The sequence below is a fragment of the Salmo salar genome, chromosome 14, assembly GCF_965601325.2.
Source record: "Salmo salar chromosome 14, fSalSal1, whole genome shotgun sequence".
In the NCBI taxonomy this organism is placed as follows: domain Eukaryota; kingdom Metazoa; phylum Chordata; class Actinopteri; order Salmoniformes; family Salmonidae; genus Salmo; species Salmo salar.
Window position 1 is genome coordinate 57,930,924 of NC_138304.1, and position 26,463 is coordinate 57,957,386.

The 26,463-nt window shown below is 44.8% G+C and overlaps 1 protein-coding gene across 2 annotated transcripts in view; it reads right to left on the reverse strand.

Annotated features, from left to right (window-relative positions):
• LOC106591048 (protein Niban 1) overlaps nt 1-26,463 on the reverse strand; it is a 69,147-nt gene that overhangs the window by 4,270 nt on the left and 38,414 nt on the right. For both annotated transcript variants that reach the window (XM_045694558.2, XM_045694556.2), the window contains 7 exons: nt 18,197-18,301; nt 17,806-17,968; nt 17,346-17,533; nt 16,627-16,773; nt 5,704-5,814; nt 3,150-3,257; nt 2,859-2,970 (listed from right to left, as the gene is read on the reverse strand). In XM_045694558.2, the coding sequence (XP_045550514.1) occupies nt 2,859-2,970; nt 3,150-3,257; nt 5,704-5,814; nt 16,627-16,773; nt 17,346-17,533; nt 17,806-17,968; nt 18,197-18,301 (934 nt within the window). The remainder of the gene's footprint in view (nt 1-2,858; nt 2,971-3,149; nt 3,258-5,703; nt 5,815-16,626; nt 16,774-17,345; nt 17,534-17,805; nt 17,969-18,196; nt 18,302-26,463) is intronic.

Here is a 26,463-nt window from a genome sequence, read left to right on the forward strand (position 1 = left end):
TGATGTCATACAGGGTATACAGGAGGTTAATGGTGGTATACAGGGTATACAGGAGTGTAATGATGGTATACAGGGTATACAGGAGGGTAATGATGTCATACAGGGTATACAGGAGGGTAATGATGTTATACAAGGTATACAGGAGGGTAATGATGTCATACAGGGTATACAGGAGGGTAATGGTGGTATACAGGAGGGTAATGATGTCATACAGGGTATACAGGAGGGTAATGGTGGTATACAGGAGGGTAATGATGTCATACAGGGTATACAGGAGGGTAATGGTGGTATACAGGGTATACCAGTGGGTAATGGTGTTATACAGGAGAGTAATGATGTCATACAGGGTATTCAAGAGGGTAATGGTTTTATACACTTCTATTACTGCCAGGGTGTACAGTAGATTAATGATGTCATACAGGGTATACAGGAGGGTAATGGTGTTATACAGGAGGGTAATGGTGTTATACAGGAGGGTAATGATGTCATACAGGGTATACAGTAGAAAAGACAAGGGATGGTTTTTTAGCAACTTATTTTAGAACGTGGGACACCAAAAGGGAACACAGTGAAATGTAAAAGTCATTTTTATATTCAATGGGTTGATAAGTGGTTGTCTCCTATACTTTAGAATGTAACGGCTGTCTTCATAAATGGACCAAGGCGCAGCAGGTATGTGAATACTCATATTTAATTACAAATAAGGAGTAAAGCATCCACTTAACAATACAATAAAGGTGACAACAGCTACAGTTCTGCAGGCTAGAAACGCAGTGCAAAAACAACCACCCACAACCCCAAAGAAAAACACACACACCTATATAGGACTTCCAATCAAAGGCAACTCAACACACCTGCCTTCAATTGGAAGTCCCAATCAACAATACAAACATTCCCCATACACAAAACTGCCACGTCCTGACCCCAAAACTAAAACAATAGCTCCATCTGCTGGTCAGGACGTGACATAGAAGAATGGATTGGGTTGATAAATTCAAAAACTGGGCTATGCACAATGCTGCCGGGGGCCAAATAAAAATGTGATTCACATAAAAAAAATGCAGCAGGAATTTTCCAATGCATTTGGGTGATTTTTTTTTGCTCACCTGAGTAGCCTCGTTTCACTGCCAAAAATAAAATTTAACCATCTAGTGTTCAGCGAAATAACAACACAATGTCAAATACGAGTAGCCTAGTCAAATAATTAACATCCAATCACATTAACCATTACTCTCTCGCGGGAAACCTTCATTCTTGCGCAGACATTTAGAAATGAAACATGACAATTTGAAAAATAAGCCACGGGACTTTTTTGAGCGAGAATTAAGATGATTTTCGAGTAGTAAGACACGTATAAAAGCAACAGATACCATTAATAAGAAGGGGCTAGAAGCGTCTTATGTGGTGAGACACCGAGTGGCTAGGACAGGCAAGCCCCATACTATTGTGGAGGACTTAATTCTTCCTGCTGTCGTTAATTCTTCCTGCTGCATCCACCGAGAGGCTCTTGCTGCCAAGGGAATGCCTGACAGCTTGAAAGATGTTTTGGACACTACAGTGAAAATGGTTAACTTTGTTAAAGCAAAAGGCCCCTGAACTCTCGTGTATTTTATGCATTATGCAGTGATATGGGCAGCGACCATGTAACGTTTTACAACATACAGAAGTGTGCTGGTTATCAAGGGGCAAAGTATTGACACGTTTTTTTTAATTGAGAGACGAGCTTAAAGTTTTCTTTCCTGACCGTAATTTTCACTTGTCTGACCGCTTGCATGATGACGAGTTTCTCACACGACTGGCCTATCTGGGTGATGTTTTTCCTCGCCTGAATGATCTGAATCTAGGATTATAGGGACTCTCCGCAACTATATTCAATGTGCGGGACACAATTGAGGCTGATTAAGAAGTTGGAGCTCTTCTCTGTCTGCATTAACAAGGACAACACACAGGTCTTTCCATCATTGTATGATTCTTTGTGTGCAAATTAACTCAACCTAACGGACAATGTCAAATGTGATATAGCGAAGCACCTGAGTGAGTTGGGTGCGCAATTACACAGGTACTTTCCCGAAACGGATGACAAACAACTGGATTCGTTATCCCTTCCATGCCCTGCCTCCAGTCCACTTACCGATATCTGAACAAAAGAGCCTCATCGAAATTGCAACAAGCGGTTCTGTGAAAATGTAATTTAATCAGAAGCCACTGCCAGATTTCTGGATTGGGCTACGCTCAGAGTATCCTGCCTTGGCTAATCCACGTACCTATGTGAGAGTGGATTCTCAGCCCTCGCTAGCATGAAAACTAAATACAGGCATAGACTGTGTGTGGAAAATGATTTAAGACAGACTCTCTCCAATACAACCCAACATTGCAGAGTTATGAGCATCCTATCAAGCATACCCTTCACAATTTTTGATGAACAACTAAGGTTTTATATGTAAGATTTTATTTATTTTATTATTAACCTTTATTAAACTAGGCAAGTCAGTTAAGAATAAATTCTTATTTTCAATGACGGCCTAGGAACAGTGGGTTAACTGCCTTGTTCAGGGGCAGACCGACAGATTTGTACCTTGTCAGCTCGGGGATTCACTAGGCTACGCTGCCGCCCTGATGGCTAAATAAAGAGCAACATAATTGATTATTATTATTTGTGCCCTGGTCCTATAAGAGCTCTTTGTCACTTCCCACGAGCCGGGTTGTGACAAAAACTCACACTCATTCTTATGTTTAATAATAAATGTATCGTATAGTGTGTGTGTGTGTTGCAGGCTTACAATGATGGCAAAAAACATGGGTGTATATGTAAAGAGAATCCTGGTCGATGGATAACGGACAGAAGCAGGTAAACGCACCTTTGTCGACCTCGATGGTCAGAATGTTCAGTAGAATATCTTCATAAACGTTTTCCACTTTGATGAAGTTGGTGTAATCAGCAAAGATGTACTGGTCCAACTTCTGCAAGTCCTGTAAAGTGTTCGTTTCACGGTTTATATTACGATGAACTAACGGTACCTGCTCCAACAATGTTTCTTTAATTTGATAGGGTGAGATTTGGATGGTCTGAGACCATCAGCCCTGCTCTAGGATATATCTAGCAGATAATGACTGATATAAAGAGAGGAAAAAGTTACCGGCGTACATACCGGTTTGTGTGCCGGAGCCAGGTTCCTCCTGATAGCAGGAAGCGTGATGTCAACCAGAGCCTCCTGAAAGATCCTCTTTCTCACCGTGCTACTATCATGGTCGTACTGCTGCAGGGAACAACCACAGAACAAGAATGTTACTAGCCTCTACACCCTGTTATAGACATATTGCTACAGGAAAGATGCATCAATCAATCAATAAACCAATCAATCCATAAATCTAACCTACCAGTCAACCAATTAATCACAACAAGACAACCACACAAGACAACAACCACACAACAAGACAACAACCACACAACAAGACAACCACACAACAAGACAACCACACAACAACACAACAACCACACAACGAGACAACCACACAAGACAACAACCACACAAGACAACAACCACACAACAAGACAACCACACAACAAGACAACCACACAACAAGACAACCACACAACAACCACACACAACCACACAACAAGACAACAACCACACAACAAGACAACAACCACACAACAACCACACAACAACCACACAACAAGACAACAACACAACAACCACACAACAAGACAACAACACAACAACCACACAAGACAACAACCACACAAGACAACAACCACACAACAAGACAACGGGACAACCACAAGACAACAAGACAACCACAAGACAATAAGACAACAACCAGACAACAAGACAACCACCACACAACAAGACAACAACACAACCACACAACAAGACAACCACACAAGACAACAACCACACAAGACAACCACCACACAACAAGACAACAAGACAACCACACAAAACAACCACACAAGACAACAACCACACAAGACAACAACCACACAACAACCACACAAGACAACAACCACACAAGACAACAACCACACAACAACCACACAACAACCACACAAGACAACAACCACACAAGACAACCACCACACAACAAGACAACCACCACACAACAAGACAAACACCACACAAAACAACAACCACACAACAACCACACAACAAGACAACAACCACACAACAAGACAACAACCACACCACACAACAAGACAACCACACAACAAGACAACAAGACAACAACTTCACAAGACAACAACCACACAAGACAACCACACACAAAACAACCACACAAGTCAATCACACACAAAACAACCACAAACAACAAGACAACCACACAACAACAACCACACAACAAGACAACCACCACACAACAAGACAACCACACAACACGACCACCACACAAGACAACCACACAACAAGACAACCACACAACAAGACAACCACACAACAAGAAAACCACACAAGACAACCACCACCACACAAGACAACCACCACCACACAAGACAACCACCACCACACAAGACAACCACCACCACACAAGACAACCACCACCACACAAGACAACCACCACCACACAAGACAACCACCACCACACAAGACAACAACCACACAAGACAACAAGACAACCACACAACAAGACAACCACACAACAAGACAACCACACAACAAAACAACAACCACACAACAAGACAACAACCACACAACACGACAAGACAACCACACAACAACCACACAACACGACAAGACAACCACACAACAAGACAACAACCACACAACAAGACAACAACCACACAACAAGGCAACAACCACACAACAAGGCAACAACCACACAACAAGGCAACAACCACACAACAAGGCAACAACCACACAACAAGACAACCACCACACAACAAGACAACCACACAAGACAACCACACAAGACAACCACACAAGACAACCACCACACAACAAGACAACCACCACACAACAAGACAACAACCACACAACAAGACAACAAGACAACCACACAAGACAACCACACAAGACAACAACCACACAAGACAACAACCACACAACAAGACAACCACACAAGACAACAACCACACAACAAGACAACAAGACAACAACCACACAACAAGACAACAAGACAACAACCACACAACAACACAACAACCACACAACAACACAACAAGACAACAACAAGACAACAACCACACAACAACAAGACAACAACCACACAACAACAAGACAACAACCACACAACAAGACAACAACCACACAACAAGACAACAACCACACAACAAGACAACAACCACATAACAAGTGTTGGACAGAACAACCAGGGCTGAGTTTCCCCTAGCGAACTATGAACTCACTGAAAGTAAGCTACAGTAGGTAGGGGAGTGTTGTATCGTACAATCAGAAGACAGGAGGTATGAAGCTACAGACAGAAGGCAGGAGGTATGAAGCTACAATCAGAAGACAGGAGGTACGAAGCTACAGACAGAAGGCAGGAGGTACGAAGCTACAGACAGAAGGCAGGAGGTACGAAGCTACAATCGGAAGACAGGAGGTATGAAGCTACAGTCAGAAGGCAGGAGGTATGAAGCTACAATCAGAAGACAGGAGGTATGAAGCTACAATCGGAAGACAGGAGGTACGAAGCTACAATCGGAAGACAGGAGGTACGAAGCTACAATCAAAAGGCAGGAGGTATGAACCTCTGTTATCTCACCTTGAGGACTCTGACCTTTGCTTTCTCCATGGCTGAGGTGAGATTGGAAGGGTTGTCTTTCAGTGAGCTCTGGAGGAGCAATGTAAAGGTGTACACAGCATTCTCCATCAGCTACAACACAGAAACACACAGCATCCTCCATCAGCTACAACAAGACAGAAACACACAGCATTCTCCATCAGTTACAACACAGAAACACACAGCATTCTCCATCAGCTACAACACAGAAACACACAGCATTCTCCATAAGTTACAACAACACAGAAACACACAGCATTCTCGATCAGCTACAACACAGAAACACACAGCATTCTCCATCAGCTACAACAAGACAGAAACACACAGCATTCTCCATCAGCTACAACAAGACAGAAACACACAGTATTCTCCATCAGCTACAACACAGAAACACACAGCATTCTCCATCAGCTACAACACAGAAACACACAGCATTCTCCATCAGTTACAACAACACAGAAACACACAGCATTCTCCATCAGTTACAACAACACAGAAACATACAGCATTCTCCATCAGCTACAACACAGAAACACACAGCATTCTCCATCAGCTGCAACAATACAGAAACACACAGCATTCTCCATCAGCTACAACAAGACAGAAACACACAGCATTCTCCATCAGCTACAAGACAGAAACACACAGCATTCTCCATCAGCTACAACAAGACAGAAACACACAGTATTCTCCATCAGCTACAACAAGACAGAAACACACAGCATTCTCCATCAGTTACAACAAAACAGAAACACAGCATTCTCCATCAGCTACAACACAGAAACACACAGCATTCTCCATCAGCTACAACACAGAAACACACAGCATTCTCCATCAGTTACAACAACACATAAACACACAGCATTCTCCATCAGTTACAACAACACAGAAACATACAGCATTCTCCATCAGCTACAACACAGAAACACACAGCATTCTCCATCAGCTACAACAAGACAGAAACACACAGCATTCTCCATCAGCTACAACACAGAAACACACAGCACTCTCCATAAGCTACAACACAGAAACACACAGCATTCTCCATCAGCTACAACAAGACAGAAACACACAGCATTCTCCATCAGCTACAACAAGACAGAAACACACAGTATTCTCCATCAGCTACAACAAGACAGAAACACACAGCATTCTCCATCAGCTACAACACAGAAACACACAGCACTCTCCATAAGCTACAACACAGAAACACACAGCATTCTCCATCAGCTACAACAAGACAGAAACACACAGCATTCTCCATCAGCTACAACAAGACAGAAACACACAGCATTCTCCATCAGCTACAACACAGAAACACACAGCATTCTCCATCAGCTACAACACAGAAACACACAGCACTCTCCATCAGCTACAACACAGAAACACACAGCACTCTCCATCAGCTACAACACAGAAACACACAGCATTCTCCATCAGCTACAACACAGAAACACACAGCATTCTCCATCAGTTACAACAACACAGAAACACACAGCATTCTCCATCAGCTACAACACAGAAACACACAGCATTCTCCATCAGCTACAACAAGACAGAAACACACAGTATTCTCCATCAGCTACAACAAGACAGAAACACACAGCATTCTCCATCAGTTACAACAAAACAGAAACACACAGCATTCTCCATCAGCTACAAACCAGAAACACACAGCATTCTCCATCAGCTACAACACAGAAACACACAGCATTCTCCATCAGCTACAACACAGAAACACACAGCATTCTCCATCAGTTACAACACAGAAACACACAGCATTCTCCATCAGTTACAACAACACAGAAACATACAGCATTCTCCATAAGCTACAACACAGAAACACAGAGCATTCTCCATCAGTTACAACACAGAAACACACAGCATTCTCCATCAGCTACAACAAGACAGAAACACACAGCATTCTCCATCAGCTACAACACAGAAACACACAGCATTCTCCATCAGTTACAACACAGAAACACAAAGCATTCTCCATCAGCTACAACACAGAAACACACAGCATTCTCCATCAGCTACAACACAGAAACACACAGCATTCTCCATCAGCTACAACACAGAAACACACAGCATTCTCCATCAGCTACAACACAGAAACACACAGCATTCTCCATCAGTTACAACACAGAAACACACAGCATTCTCCATCAGTTACAACAACACAGAAACACACAGCACTCTCCATCAGCTACAACACAGAAACACACAGCATTCTCCATCAGTTACAACACAGAAACACACAGCATTCTCCATCAGCTACAACACAGAAACACACAGCATTCTCCATCAGCTACAACACAGAAACACACAGCACTCTCCATCAGCTACAACACAGAAACACACAGCACTCTCCATCAGCTACAACACAGAAACACACAGCATTCTCCATCAGCTACAACACAGAAACACACAGCATTCTCCATCAGTTACAACAACACAGAAACACACAGCATTCTCCATCAGCTACAACACAGAAACACACAGCATTCTCCATCAGCTACAACAAGACAGAAACACACAGTATTCTCCATCAGCTACAACAAGACAGAAACACACAGCATTCTCCATCAGTTACAACAAAACAGAAACACACAGCATTCTCCATCAGCTACAAACCAGAAACACACAGCATTCTCCATCAGCTACAACACAGAAACACACAGCATTCTCCATCAGCTACAACACAGAAACACACAGCATTCTCCATCAGTTACAACAACACAGAAACATACAGCATTCTCCATAAGGTACAACACAGAAACACAGAGCATTCTCCATCAGTTACAACACAGAAACACACAGCATTCTCCATCAGCTACAACAAGACAGAAACACACAGCATTCTCCATCAGCTACAACACAGAAACACACAGCACTCTCCATCAGCTACAACACAGAAACACACAGCATTCTCCATCAGTTACAACACAGAAACACAAAGCATTCTCCATCAGCTACAACACAGAAACACACAGCATTCTCCATCAGCTACAACACAGAAACACACAGCATTCTCCATCAGCTACAACACAGAAACACACAGCATTCTCCATCAGCTACAACACAGAAACACACAGCATTCTCCATCAGTTACAACACAGAAACACACAGCATTCTCCATCAGTTACAACAACACAGAAACACACAGCATTCTCCATCAGTTACAACACAGAAACACACAGCATTCTCCATCAGTTACAACAACACAGAAACATACAGCATTCTCCATAAGCTACAACACAGAAACACAGAACATTCTCCATCAGTTACAACACAGAAACACACAGCATTCTCCATCAGCTACAACAAGACAGAAACACACAGCATTCTCCATCAGCTACAACACAGAAACACACAGCACTCTCCATCAGCTACAACACAGAAACACACAGCATTCTCCATCAGTTACAACACAGAAACACAAAGCATTCTCCATCAGCTACAACACAGAAACACACAGCATTCTCCATCAGCTACAACACAGAAACACACAGCATTCTCCATCAGTTACAACACAGAAACACACAGCATTCTCCATCAGTTACAACAACACAGAAACACACAGCACTCTCCATCAGCTACAACACAGAAACACACAGCATTCTCCATCAGTTACAACACAGAAACACACAGCATTCTCCATCAGCTACAACACAGAAACACACAGCATTCTCCATCAGCTACAACACAGAAACACACAGCACTCTCCATCAGCTACAACACAGAAACACACAGCACTCTCCATCAGCTACAACACAGAAACACACAGCATTCTCCATCAGCTACAACACAGAAACACACAGCATTCTCCATCAGTTACAACAACACAGAAACACACAGCATTCTCCATCAGCTACAACACAGAAACACACAGCATTCTCCATCAGCTACAACAAGACAGAAACACACAGTATTCTCCATCAGCTACAACAAGACAGAAACACACAGCATTCTCCATCAGTTACAACAAAACAGAAACACACAGCATTCTCCATCAGCTACAAACCAGAAACACACAGCATTCTCCATCAGCTACAACACAGAAACACACAGCATTCTCCATCAGCTACAACACAGAAACACACAGCATTCTCCATCAGTTACAACAACACAGAAACATACAGCATTCTCCATAAGCTACAACACAGAAACACAGAGCATTCTCCATCAGTTACAACACAGAAACACACAGCATTCTCCATCAGCTACAACAAGACAGAAACACACAGCATTCTCCATCAGCTACAACACAGAAACACACAGCACTCTCCATCAGCTACAACACAGAAACACACAGCATTCTCCATCAGTTACAACACAGAAACACAAAGCATTCTCCATCAGCTACAACACAGAAACACACAGCATTCTCCATCAGCTACAACACAGAAACACACAGCATTCTCCATCAGCTACAACACAGAAACACACAGCATTCTCCATCAGCTACAACACAGAAACACACAGCATTCTCCATCAGTTACAACACAGAAACACACAGCATTCTCCATCAGTTACAACAACACAGAAACACACAGCACTCTCCATCAGCTACAACACAGAAACACACAGCATTCTCCATCAGTTACAACACAGAAACACACAGCATTCTCCATCGGCTACAACAAGACAGAAACACACAGCATTCTCCATCAGTTACAACACAGAAACACACAGCATTCTCCATCAGCTACAACACAGAAACACACAGCATTCTCCATCAGTTACAACAAAACAGAAACACACAGCATTCTCCATCAGTTACAACACAGAAACACAGCATTCTCCATTAGTTACAACACAGAAACACACAGCATTCTCCATTAGTTACAAGACAGAAACACACAGCATTCTCCATTAGTTACAAGACAGAAACACACAGCATTCTCCATCAGTTACAACAAAACAGAAACACACAGCATTCTCCATCAGTTACAACAAAACAGAAACACACAGCATTCTCCATCAGCTACAACAAGACAGAAACACACAGCATTCTCCATCAGCTACAACAAGACAGAAACACACAGCATTCTCTATCAGCTACAACAAGACAGAAACACACAGCATTCTCTATCAGCTACAACAAGACAGAAACACACAGCATTCTCCATCAGCTATTACACAGAAACACACAGCATTCTCTATCAGTTACAACAACACAGAAACACACAGCATTCTCCATCAGCTATAACACAGAAACACACAGCATTCTCCATCAGCTATAACACAGAAACACACAGCATTCTCCATCAGCTATAACAAAGAAACACACAGCATTCTCTATCAGCTACAACAAGACAGAAACACACAGCATTCTCCATCAGCTACAACAAGACAGAAACACACAGCATTCTCCATCAGCTACAACAAGACAGAAACACACAGCATTCTCCATCAGTTACAACACAGAAACACACAGCATTCTCCATCAGCTACAACACAGAAACACACAGCACTCTCCATCAGTTACAACAACACAGAAACACACAGCATTCTCCATCAGCTATAACACAGAAACACACAGCATTCTCCATCAGCTATAACAAAGAAACACACAGCATTCTCTATCAGCTACAACAAGACAGAAACACACAGCATTCTCTATCAGCTACAACAAGACAGAAACACACAGCATTCTCCATCAGCTACAACAAGACAGAAACACACAGCATTCTCCATCAGTTACAACACAGAAACACACAGCATTCTCCATCAGCTACAACACAGAAACACACAGCACTCTCCATCAGTTACAACAAAACAGAAACACACAGCATTCTCCATCAGCTACAACAAGACAGAAACACACAGCATTCTCCATCAGTTACAACACAGAAACACACAGCATTCTCCATCAGTTACAACAACACAGAAACACACAGCATTCTCCATCAGTTACAACAACACAGAAACACACAGCATTCTCCATCAGTTACAACAACACAGAAACACACAGCATTCTCCATCAGCTACAACAAGACAGAAACACACAGCATTCTCCATCAGCTACAACAAGACAGAAACACACAGCATTCTCCATCAGCTACAACAAGACAGAAACACACAGCATTCTCCATCAGCTACAACAAGACAGAAACACACAGCATTCTCCATCAGCTACAACAAGACAGAAACACACAGCATTCTCCATCAGCTACAACAAGACAAACACACAGCATTCTCCATCAGCTACAACACAGAAACACACAGCATTCTCCATCAGTTACAACAACACAGAAACACACAGCACTCTCCATCAGCTACAACACAGAAACACACAGCATTCTCCATCAGTTACAACACAGAAACACACAGCATTCTCCATCAGCTACAACAAGACAGAAACACACAGCATTCTCCATCAGCTACAACACAGAAACACACAGCACTCTCCATCAGCTACAACACAGAAACACACAGTATTCTCCATCAGCTACAACACAGAAACACACAGCATTCTCTATCGGCTACAACAAGACAGAAACACACAGCATTCTCCATCGGCTACAACAAGACAGAAACACACAGCATTCTCCATCAGTTACAACACAGAAACACACAGCATTCTCCATCAGCTACAACACAGAAACACACAGCATTCTCCATCAGCTACAACACAGAAACACACAGCATTCTCCATCAGTTACAACAAAACAGAAACACACAGCATTCTCCATCAGTTACAACACAGAAACACACAGCATTCTCCATTAGTTACAAGACAGAAACACACAGCATTCTCCATTAGTTACAAGACAGAAACACACAGCATTCTCCATCAGTTACAACAAAACAGAAACACACAGCATTCTCCATCAGTTACAACAAAACAGAAACACACAGCATTCTCCATCAGCTACAACAAGACAGAAACACACAGCATTCTCCATCAGCTACAACAAGACAGAAACACACAGCATTCTCTATCAGCTACAACAAGACAGAAACACACAGCATTCTCTATCAGCTACAACAAGACAGAAACACACAGCATTCTCCATCAGCTATTACACAGAAACACACAGCATTCTCTATCAGTTACAACAACACAGAAACACACAGCATTCTCCATCAGCTATAACACAGAAACACACAGCATTCTCCATCAGCTATAACACAGAAACACACAGCATTCTCCATCAGCTATAACAAAGAAACACACAGCATTCTCTATCAGCTACAACAAGACAGAAACACACAGCATTCTCCATCAGCTACAACAAGACAGAAACACACAGCATTCTCCATCAGCTACAACAAGACAGAAACACACAGCATTCTCCATCAGTTACAACACAGAAACACACAGCACTCTCCATCAGTTACAACAACACAGAAACACACAGCATTCTCCATCAGCTATAACACAGAAACACACAGCATTCTCCATCAGCTATAACAAAGAAACACACAGCATTCTCTATCAGCTACAACAAGACAGAAACACACAGCATTCTCTATCAGCTACAACAAGACAGAAACACACAGCATTCTCCATCAGCTACAACAAGACAGAAACACACAGCATTCTCTATCAGCTACAACAAGACAGAAACACACAGCATTCTCTATCAGCTACAACAAGACAGAAACACACAGCATTCTCCATCAGCTACAACAAGACAGAAACACACAGCATTCTCCATCAGTTACAACACAGAAACACACAGCATTCTCCATCAGCTACAACACAGAAACACACAGCACTCTCCATCAGTTACAACAAAACAGAAACACACAGCATTCTCCATCAGCTACAACAAGACAGAAACACACAGCATTCTCCATCAGTTACAACAACACAGAAACACACAGCATTCTCCATCAGTTACAACAACACAGAAACACACAGCATTCTCCATCAGTTACAACAACACAGAAACACACAGCATTCTCCATCAGTTACAACAACACAGAAACACACAGCATTCTCCATCAGCTACAACAAGACAGAAACACACAGCATTCTCCATCAGCTACAACAAGACAGAAACACACAGCATTCTCCATCAGCTACAACAAGACAGAAACACACAGCATTCTCCATCAGCTACAACAAGACAGAAACACACAGCATTCTCCATCAGCTACAACAAGACAGAAACACACAGCATTCTCCATCAGCTACAACAAGACAAACACACAGCATTCTCCATCAGCTACAACAAGACAGAAACACACAGCATTCTCCATCAGCTACAACACAGAAACACACAGCATTCTCCATCAGCTACAACACAGAAACACACAGCATTCTCCATCAGTTACAACACAGAAACACACAGCATTCTCCATCAGTTACAACAACACAGAAACATACAGCATTCTCCATCAGCTACAACACAGAAACACACAGCATTCTCCATCAGCTACAACACAGAAACACACAGCACTCTCCATCAGCTACAACACAGAAACACACAGTATTCTCCATCAGCTACAACACAGAAACACACAGCATTCTCCATCAGCTACAACACAGAAACACACAGCATTCTCCATCAGCTACAACACAGAAACACACAGCATTCTCCATCAGCTACAACACAGAAACACACAGCACTCTCCATCAGTTACAACAAAACAGAAACACACAGCATTCTCCATCAGCTACAACAAGACAGAAACACACAGCATTCTCCATCAGTTACAACAACACAGAAACACACAGCATTCTCCATCAGTTACAACAACACAGAAACACACAGCATTCTCCATCAGTTACAACAACACAGAAACACACAGCATTCTCCATCAGTTACAACAACACAGAAACACACAGCATTCTCCATCAGCTACAACAAGACAGAAACACACAGCATTCTCCATCAGCTACAACAAGACAGAAACACACAGCATTCTCCATCAGCTACAACAAGACAGAAACACACAGCATTCTCCATCAGCTACAACAAGACAGAAACACACAGCATTCTCCATCAGCTACAACAAGACAGAAACACACAGCATTCTCCATCAGCTACAACAAGACAAACACACAGCATTCTCCATCAGCTACAACAAGACAGAAACACACAGCATTCTCCATCAGCTACAACACAGAAACACACAGCATTCTCCATCAGCTACAACACAGAAACACACAGCATTCTCCATCAGTTACAACACAGAAACACACAGCATTCTCCATCAGTTACAACAACACAGAAACATACAGCATTCTCCATCAGCTACAACACAGAAACACACAGCATTCTCCATCAGCTACAACACAGAAACACACAGCACTCTCCATCAGCTACAACACAGAAACACACAGTATTCTCCATCAGCTACAACACAGAAACACACAGCATTCTCCATCAGCTACAACACAGAAACACACAGCATTCTCCATCAGCTACAACACAGAAACACACAGCATTCTCCATCAGCTACAACACAGAAACACACAGCATTCTCCATCAGCTACAACACAGAAACACACAGCATTCTCCATCAGCTACAACACAGAAACACACAGCATTCTCCATCAGTTACAACACAGAAACACACAGCATTCTCCATCAGTTACAACAACACAGAAACACACAGCATTCTCCATCAGCTACAACACAGAAACACACAGCATTCTCCATCAGTTACAACACAGAAACACACAGCATTCTCCATCAGCTACAACAAGACAGAAACACACAGCATTCTCCATCAGCTACAACACAGAAACACACAGCACTCTCCATCAGCTACAACACAGAAACACACAGTATTCTCCATCAGCTACAACACAGAAACACACAGCATTCTCCATCAGTTACAACAACACAGAAACACACAGCATTCTCCATCAGCTACAACACAGAAACACACAGCACTCTCCATCAGTTACAACAACACAGAAACACATTGGATAACATCTCATCCAAATCTGAGATGTGAGGAAATGGTTTATTGTAGAATATACAGAAAATATATTACATTTTACATTTACATTTTTTAGTCATTTTATTATTAACGACGGAGTTAGTTTTTTGTCGAGTCTAGGTCTACTTTTGACAAATCCTGCAGTATCTGTCTAACCTGTTGCATGTCTATCTGCATGTCTATCTGTATGCTGTGGATCAGAACGAACCTGTTACATGTCTATCTGTATGCTGTGGATCAGAACTAACCTGTTGCATGTCTATCTGTATGCTGTGGATCAGAACTAACCTGTTGCATGTCTATCTGTATGCTGTGGATCAGAACTAACCTCTTGCATGTCTATCTGTATGTCTATCTGTATGCTGTGGATCAGAACTAACCTGTCGCATGTCTATCTGCATGTCTATCTGTATGCTAAGGATCAGAACTAACCTGTCGCATGTCTATCTGTATGCTGTGGATCAGAACTAACCTGTTGCATGTCTATCTGCATGTCTATCTGTATGCTGTGGATCAGAACTAACCTGTTGCATGTCTATCTGCATGCTGTGGATCAGAACTAACCTGTTGTATGTCTATCTGTATGCTGTGGATCAGAACTAACCTGTTGCATGTCTATCTGCATGTCTCTCTGTATGCTGTGGATCAGAACTAACCTGTCACATGTCTATCTGCATGTCTATCTGTATATTGTGGATCAGAACTAACCTGTCGCATGTCTATCTGTATGCTGTGGATCAGAACTAACCTGTTGCATGTCTATCTGCATGTCTCTCTGTATGCTGTGGATCAGAACTAACCTGTTGCATGTCTATCTGCATGTCTCTCTGTATGCTGTGGATCAGAACTAACCTGTCGCATGTCTATCTGCATGTCTATCTTTATGCTGTGGATCAGAACTAACCTCTAGCATGTCTATCTGTATGCTGTGGATCAGAACTAACCTGTTGCATGTCTATCTGCATGTCTATCTGTATGCTGTGGATCAGAACTAACCTGTTGCATGTCTATCTGCGTGCAGTGGATCAGACGAACTGAGTTGGAGAACTTGAAGCGATGCCTGAGTTCCTGAAGCCGTTCTGTCAGGACCTCCACTTCCTGGTAACACTCCTCCAGACTTGCCTGGCACATCTGCCCCAGTGCCTAGGGAGAGAGAAAGAGAGAGAGAGGCAACACACGCTACAACACACATACTATTAGACATTAGCGTGATTCACCTCAAGCAATAAGATTATACTGCTGAAGGTGAATATTGTAAATGCTTGTACCACACTGGTCCTTTGAGACAGATATAACAGTGTTTGTTGTAAGTATCAGATCCAGTCCATTTAAAAAAAAAATAAAAAAAATCCTGGCGAAATGCATAGCACAGAATCAAAAAGGTTTTACCAGGTATTGTTCATCCTGATCAGACAGGTTTTTTTACATGGACGATATATTGGAGATAAAATACGACAATTACTTGAAACAATTGAACATTTCTGTCCTCTGAAGAGGGGGTGCTGGTGGATGAGTTGATTTTTAAATTTTTTAAAAAAAGTTCACCCTTCAGTTGTTCACCCTTCAGTTGTTCACCCTTCAGTTGTTCACCCTTCAGTTGTTCACCCTTCAGTTGTTCACCCTTCAGTTGTTCACCCTTCAGTTGTTCACCCTTCAGTTGTTCACTCTTATGCAAGGGAACTTGACCAACTTTTGCTCCACCAACACCCTCTTACCTGGTTTAACCCCTCCTGCCCCCCTTCCTCGGGGAAGCTCACACAGAGAGCGTTTATTTCCCCTTCCAGGAGAAGCCGGAGCCCCTGGAAGCCCCCCGTCACCGGAGACATCAGCTCTTCCAAGATGGACGCCAGGTACGGAGACACGTTCTCACTGCAGAACTTTACTGCCGGATCACTGACGGAGGCTGTGGGGACAACAGATGGAAACAACAGATGTGAATGTTATGCAAATGGTTTTACAAGTTTAGTAATCCCATGTCTGCTCATTACAACTACTGTCCCAGTAATTGTTGCTTTTTCATTCATTCAGTTCCCACAATATCCTGCCTCGGATCCTAAGGTGTTAGTTCTTTGTTACTAAGGTTACTCTTTACACCACAATGCATTCTTGACCCACGTTTGACCCATGTTTGACGCCAGGCTACCACATCTGTAGATCCCCATCATGGTATTGTACCTTGTAGCTTGGCCTGCAGGAAGATTCTAGAACTGGCTATCTGGTCCATATCAGAACGAAGCAGAGCTTCATGAGACCTGGCTGTCTCTTTACACTCCTCCTTCAGACCTTTCAGACCCTCCCTCAGCTGGTCCTGGACCAGGTGGTACGCGGCTTCCAACGTCTGGGGGGGGGACAACAGAACACAGCTGAGTACAGAATATATAGACCCTCCCTCAGCTGGTCCTGGACCAGGTTATAGACTGCCTCCAATGTCTGAACATCAGGGGGCAGTATAGAGCAGAGATCACTACAGGACTACAGAACTCAGAGATATGAAGAACCAGTTCACTATAACATTACTGAAGGACTTTCTGATTAAAGGACAGTTCTGAGATGTTCATTCACTCACAGTGAACCAGACTCTTTTCCTCCCTGCTTTCTTTCCCTTTAGTCTGGCCAGCAGTTCTGTCTGTAGAGAGGGTTGAAGCTCCTCCAAAACCAAATTGGCTAGGACCTGGAATACAGAAAGCCAAAATGAGTTACATCATACCGTGATCTGGACGCACTACACAGCTGTAAGACAATGATACACACTACTGATCTACTGAGTTAACTGGTTGAGCTTCGGCATCAGCAAAGGAAAGTGCTACTATAAACGTCTCTCCTTTGTTTCTTTGTGATGAGAGACTGGAGTCCAACCCAAACAATGTTTCTTTGTGATGAGAGACAGGAGTCCAACCCAAACAATGTCTGAGTTTGAAGCAGAAGTGTTTCCCGGTCTCTGACTGAGCTTTCTTAGTTGAGACAGACCTGGACCAACCGGTAATCTGGACAGACCTGGACCAACCAGTAATCTGGACAGACCTGGACCAACCGATAACCTGGACAGACCTGTACCAACCGATAACCTGGACAGACCTGGACCAACCGATAATCTGGACAGACCTGGACCAACCGGTAATCTGGACAGACCTGGACCAACCGGTAATCTGGACAGACCTGGACCAACCGGTAATCTGGACAGACCTGGACCAACCAATAATCTGGACAGACCTGGACCAACCAATAATCTGGACAGGCCTGGACCAACCAATAATCTGGACAGGCCTGGACCAACCAGTAATCTGGACAGGCCTGGACCAACCAGTAATCAGGACAGACCTGGACCAACCAGTAATCTGGACAAACCTGGACCAACCAATAACCTGGACAAACCTGGACCAACCAATAACCTGGACAGACCTGGACCAACCGATAATCTGGACAGACCTGGACCAACCAGTAATCTGGACAGACCTGGACCAACCAATAATCTGGACAGACCTGGACCAACCGGTAATCTGGACAGACCTGGACCAACCAATAATCTGGACAGACCTGGACCAACCAATAATCTGGACAGGCCTGGACCAACCAATAATCTGGACAGGCCTGGACCAACCAATAATCTGGACAGGCCTGGACCAACCAATAATCTGGACAGGCCTGGACCAACCAGTAATCTGGACAGGCCTGGACCAACCAGTAATCTGGACAGACCTGTACCAACCAATAATCTGGACAAACCTGGACCAACCAATAATCTGGACAAACCTGGACCAACCAATAACCTGGACAGACCTGGACCAACCGATAATCTGGACAGACCTGGACCAACCAATAATCTGGACAGACCTGGACCAACCAATAATCTGGACAGACCTGGACCAACAATCTGGAAAGACCTGGACCAACCAATAATCTGGACAGGCCTGGACCAACCAGTAATCTGGACAGGCCTGGACCAACCAGTAATCTGGACAGACCTGGACCAACCAGTAATCTGGACAGACCTGGACCAACCAGTAATCTGGACAGACCTGGACCAACCAGTAATCTGGACAGACCTGGACCAACCAATAATCTGGACAGACCTGGACCAACCAGTAATCTGGACAGACCTGGACCAACCAGTAATCTGGACAGACCTGGACCAACCAGTAATCTGGACAGACCTGGACCAACAATCTGGACAGACCTGGACCAACAATCTGGACAGACCTGGACCAACAATCTGGACAGACCTGGACCAACCAATAATCTGGACAGGCCTGGACCAACCAGTAATCTGGACAGGCCTGGACCAACCAGTAATCTGGACAGACCTGGACCAACCAGTAATCTGGACAGACCTGGACCAACCAGTAATCTGGACAGACCTGGACCAACCAGTAATCTGGACAGACCTGGACCAACCAATAATCTGGACAGACCTGGACCAACCAGTAATCTGGACAGACCTGGACCAACCAGTAATCTGGACAGACCTGGACCAACCAGTAATCTGGACAGACCTGGACCAACAATCTGGACAGACCTGGACCAACAATCTGGACAGACCTGGACCAACAATCTGGACAGACCTGGACCAACCAATAATCTGGACAGGCCTGGACCAACCAATAATCTGGACAGGCCTGGACCAACCAGTAATCTGGACAGACCTGGACCAACCAATAATCTGGACAAACCTGGACCAACCAATAATCTGGACAAACCTGGACCAACCAATAACCTGGACAGACCTGGACCAACCGATAATCTGGACAAACCTGGACCAACCAGTAATCTGGACAGACCTGGACCAACCAATAATCTGGACAGACCTGGACCAACCAATAATCTGGACAGACCTGGACCAACAATCTGGACAGACCTGGACCAACCAATAATCTGGACAGGCCTGGACCAACCAATAATCTGGACAAACCTGGACCAACCAATAACCTGGACAGACCTGGACCAACCGATAATCTGGACAGACCTGGACCAACCAGTAATCTGGACAGACCTGGACCAACCAATAATCTGGACAGACCTGGACCAACCAATAATCTGGACAGACCTGGACCAACAATCTGGACAGACCTGGACCAACCAATAATCTGGACAGGCCTGGACCAACCAGTAATCTGGACAGGCCTGGACCAACCAGTAATCTGGACAGACCTGGACCAACCAGTAATCTGGACAGACCTGGACCAACCAGTAATCTGGACAGACCTGGACCAACCGATAATCTGGACAGACCTGGACCAACCGATAATCTGGACAGACCTGGACCAATAATCTGGACAGACCTGGACCAACCAATAATCTGGACAGGCCTGGACCAACCAGTAATCTGGACAGGCCTGGACCAACCAGTAATCTGGACAGGCCTGGACCAACCAATAATCTGGACAGACCTGGACCAACAATCTGGACAGACCTGGACCAACAATCTGGACAGACCTGGACCAACAATCTGGACAGGCCTGGACCAACCAATAATCTGGACAGGCCTGGACCAACCAGTAATCTGGACAGACCTGGACCAACCAGTAATCTGGACAGGCCTGGACCAACCAGTAATCTGGACAGGCCTGGACCAACCAGTAATCTGGACAGACCTGGACCAACCAATAATCTGGACAAACCTGGACCAACCAATAATCTGGACAAACCTGGACCAACCGATAATCTGGACAGACCTGGACCAACCAGTAATCTGGACAGACCTGGACCAACCAGTAATCTGGACAGACCTGGACCAACCAATAATCTGGACAGACCTGGACCAACCAATAATCTGGACAGGCCTGGACCAACCAGTAATCTGGACAGGCCTGGACCAACCAGTAATCTGGACAGGCCTGGACCAACCAATAATCTGGACAGACCTGGACCAACAATCTGGACAGACCTGGACCAACAATCTGGACAGACCTGGACCAACAATCTGGACAGGCCTGGACCAACCAATAATCTGGACAGGCCTGGACCAACCAGTAATCTGGACAGACCTGGACCAACCAGTAATCTGGACAGGCCTGGACCAACCAGTAATCTGGACAGACCTGGACCAACCAATAATCTGGACAGACCTGGACCAACCAATAATCTGGACAAACCTGGACCAACCAATAATCTGGACAAACCTGGACCAACCGATAATCTGGACAGACCTGGACCAACCAGTAATCTGGACAGACCTGGACCAACCAGTAATCTGGACAGACCTGGACCAACAAATAATCTGGACAGACCTGGACCAACAATCTGGACAGACCTGGACCAACCAATAATCTGGACAGGCCTGGACCAACCAATAATCTGGACAGGCCTGGACCAACCAGTAATCTGGACAGGCCTGGACCAACCAGTAATCTGGACAGGCCTGGACCAACCAGTAATCTGGACAGACCTGGACCAACCAGTAATCTGGACAGACCTGGACCAACCAGTAATCTGGACAGACCTGGACCAACCGATAATCTGGACAGACCTGGACCAACCAGTAATCTGGACAGACCTGGACCAACCAGTAATCTGGACAGACCTGGACCAACAATCTGGACAGACCTGGACCAACAATCTGGACAGACCTGGACCAACCAATAATCTGGACAGACCTGGACCAACCAATAATCTGGACAGACCTGGACCAACCAATAATCTGGACAGGCCTGGACCAACCAATAATCTGGACAGGCCTGGACCAACCAGTAATCTGGACAGACCTGGACCAACCGGTAATCTGGACAGACCTGGACCAACAATCTGGACAGACCTGGACCAACAATCTGGACAGACCTGGACCAACCAATAATCTGGACAGACCTGGACCAACCAATAATCTGGACAGGCCTGGACCAACCAGTAATCTGGACAGGCCTGGACCAACCAGTAATCTGGACAGGCCTGGACCAACCAGTAATCTGGACAGACCTGGACCAACCGATAATCTGGACAGACCTGGACCAACCAGTAATCTGGACAGACCTGGACCAACCAGTAATCTGGACAGACCTGGACCAACCAATAATCTGGACAGACCTGGACCAACAATCTGGACAGACCTGGACCAACAATCTGGACAGACCTGGACCAACCAGTAATCTGGACAGACCTGGACCAACCAGTAATCTGGACAGACCTGGACCAACCAGTAATCTGGACAGACCTGGACCAACCAGTAATCTGGACAGACCTGGACCAACCAGTAATCTGGACAGACCTGGACCAACCAGTAATCTGGACAGACCTGGACCAACCAGTAATCTGGACAGACCTGGACCAACCAGTAATCTGGACAGACCTGGACCAACCAATAATCTGGACAGACCTGGACCAACCAATAATCTGGACAGACCTGGACCAACCAATAATCTGGACAGACCTGGACCAACCGATAATCTGGACAGGCCTGGACCAACCGATAATCTGGACAGGCCCGGACCAACCGGTAATCTGGACAGACCCGGACCAACCGGTAATCTGGACAGACCCGGACCAACCGGTAATCTGGACAGACCCGGACCAACCGGTAATCTGGACAGACCCGGACCAACCGGTAATCTGGACAGACCCGGACCAACCGGTAATCTGGACAGACCCGGACCAACCGGTAATCTGGACAGACCCGGACCAACCGGTAATCTGGACAGACCCGGACCAACCGGTAATCTGGACAGACCCGGACCAACCGGTAATCTGGACAGACCAGGACCAACCGGTAATCTGGACAGACCTGGACCAACCGATAATCTGGACAGACCAAGGGTTTTTCATTATTTTGACTATTTTCTACATTGTAGAATAATAGTGAAGACATCAAAACTATGAAATAACACATGGAATCATGTAGTAACTAAAAAAGTACATAAAGGCAAGCTGCCATCAAGACAGAGGGTGGCTACTTTGAAGAATCTCAAACATATTTTGATTTGTTTAAACTTGTTTTAGTTACTACATGATTCCATATGTGTTATTTCATAGTTTTGATGTCTTCACTTGTCACGGTTGTCGTTGGGAAAGGAGGACCAAAATGCAGCAGGTATGTGGTTGCTCATCTTGAACTTTTATTAACTCAAAATGAACACCAAAATAACAAAACGTACTCACGATCAACGAAACAGTCTTCTCAGGCTCACACACGCTAGACAAGAAACAATCTCCCACAAAACCTACACCAAACAATTACCCATATATAGGACTCTCAATCAGAGGCAACGAGGAAGCACCTGCCTCCAATTGAGAGTCCCAACCCCCCCATTAACCTAACATAGAAATACACTCACTCGACTAAACATAGAAATACCTAAACATAGAACATAAACCAAAACCCGGAAATAATAAATCAAACGCCCTTCAACAAACACACCACCCCGAACCACATAAAACAAATACCCTCTGCCACGTCCTGACCAAACTACAATAACAATTAACCCTTATACAGACCAGGACGTGACAGTACACCCCCCCCCCCCCCAAAGGTGCTAACCCCGGAAGCACCTCAAGAATAACGAAAACCCCAAACAACAACAAAAAATCCCCCTAAACTAAAGGGAGGGAAGGGAGGGTGGCTGCCGTCACCGACGGCACTTGTGCTACACCCCCCCTCCCCAACCCACCTATGCAGGTGGTGGTTCAGGCTCCGGCCTATTGTCCTCCAGAGTGCCGACCGACCCAATCAGCCTCGGACCGTAGGCAGACTCCCCCTGCTCCGGATCATGGGCAGACCTCTTCCTCTCCACCCTGTAGGCAGACTCATTAAACAGTTAATCACTTTAAGTTCTGAATTGTCAGGCTTACTCAGTTCAGGGTTGCTGCTAGACTCCCTTGGTTTTTGGTCATCGGCAGACTCTGGGCAGATGGGCCGCTCTGGCTGATCCTGGCATGCTGGCCCGCTCTGGCTGATCCTGGCCCGCTCTGGCTGATCCTGGCATGCTGGCCCGCTCTGGCTGATCCTGGCATGCTGGCCCGCTCTGGCTGATCCTGGCATGCTGGCCCGCTCTGGCTGATCCTGGCATGCTGGCCCGCTCTGGCTGATCCTGGCCCGCTCTGGCTGATCCTGGCCCGCTCTGGCTGATCCTGGCCCGCTCTGGCTGATCCTGGCCCGCTCTGGCTGATCCTGGCATGCTGGCCTGCTCTGGCTGATCCTGGCATGCTGGCCCGCTCTGGCTGATCCTGGCCCGCTCTGGCTGATCCTGGCATGCTGGCCCGCTCTGGCTGATCCTGGCATGCTGGCCCGCTCTGGCTGATCCTGGCATGCTGGGCCGCTCTGGCGACTCCGGGCAGACGGGCCGCTCTGGCGACTCCGGGCAGACGGGCCGCTCTGGCGACTCCGGGCAGACGGGCCGCTCTGGCGACTCCGGGCAGACGGGCCGCTCTGGCGACTCCGGGCAGACGGGCCGCTCTGGCGACTCCTGACTGACGGGCAGCTCTGGCGACTCCTGACTGACGGGCAGCTCTGGCGACTCCTGACTGACGGGCAGCTCTGGCGACTCCTGACTGACGGGCAGCTCTGGCGACTCCTGACTGACGGGCAGCTCTGGCGACTCCTGACTGACGGGCAGCTCTGGCGACTCCTGACTGACGGGCAGCTCTGGCGACTCCTGACTGAACCGACGCACTGGAAGCCTGGTGCGTGGTGCTGGGGTTATCAGCCTGGGAACACGCACCTCCAGGCTATATATATATAATATAGCATGTTTAACTCTTAAGTCATATCCCAGTTTACCTATTTGCTTATGGGCTTGGCTACAACTAGCGACTTGTTTAAATTATCTGAGCAAAAAATATTCCATTCTATTTGGAATGACAAGCTAGTCAAAAATTAAACGGTCCTATTTATATAATGAATGTGCATTCAGAAGGCAGAAGCATTAGACTTCTCACTAAAGGCTTCAGTCATACAAAAGTTATACTTAAATCAAAACTGGTTCTCTAGCAGATTAGTAAGAATGACTCATCCTATATTCAAGAATGGCCTTTGTCCCTTTATTCAGATTACAACCTCTCCCTTTATTCAGATTACAACCTCTCCCTTTGTTCAGATTACAACCTCTCCCTTTGTTCAGATTACAACCTCTCCCTTTGTTCAGATTACAACCTCTCCCTTTGTTCAGATTACAACCTCTCCCTTTGTTCAGATTACAACCTCTCCCTTTGTTCAGATTACAACCTCTCCCTTTGTTCAGATTACAACCTCTCCCTTTGTTCAGATTACAACCTCTCCCTTTGTTCAGATTACAACCTCTCCCTTTATTCAGATTACAACCTCTCCCTTTATTCAGATTATAATCTCTCACTTTCAGTTATTTGAAAATTAAATCATCTGCAAAATATCGGTGTTTTTAAATCAATCCATAGAAAGTTGGTTACAATTTCATTTTAATCCACCAGAAAAGACAGAACAAATAATACAAACAAATATTCTGGTTTAACTCAAATATACCAATTGATTTTTTTTTTTTTAAACGTATTTTTTGAAAATGTAAAAAAAAAAATTTGAAACTTTGTTAATCAGGTTGATTTTTCCACAAATAAACTGGTATTTTCCAGTAAATAACCCTTCCTCATATGCAAAAAAAATGTAATAATGGTTTCACATATCTCCCTAACCCCTGACAAGAACCCCTTCATTTTTCTTTGTGTGTGTAAACAGGCGAACCGGCGACCCATCACACGTTAGACTACATGTCTTATCACAAGGAGAATTAATTAACATTTTAAAATGAATAGATTTGATAGATCGTTTTTCATTATTTAGACCATCCCACAGTATACAGTGCATTCATAAAGTATTCAAACCACTTCCCTTTTTCCACATTTTGTTACTTTACAGCCTTATTCCAAAATGGATTTAATATA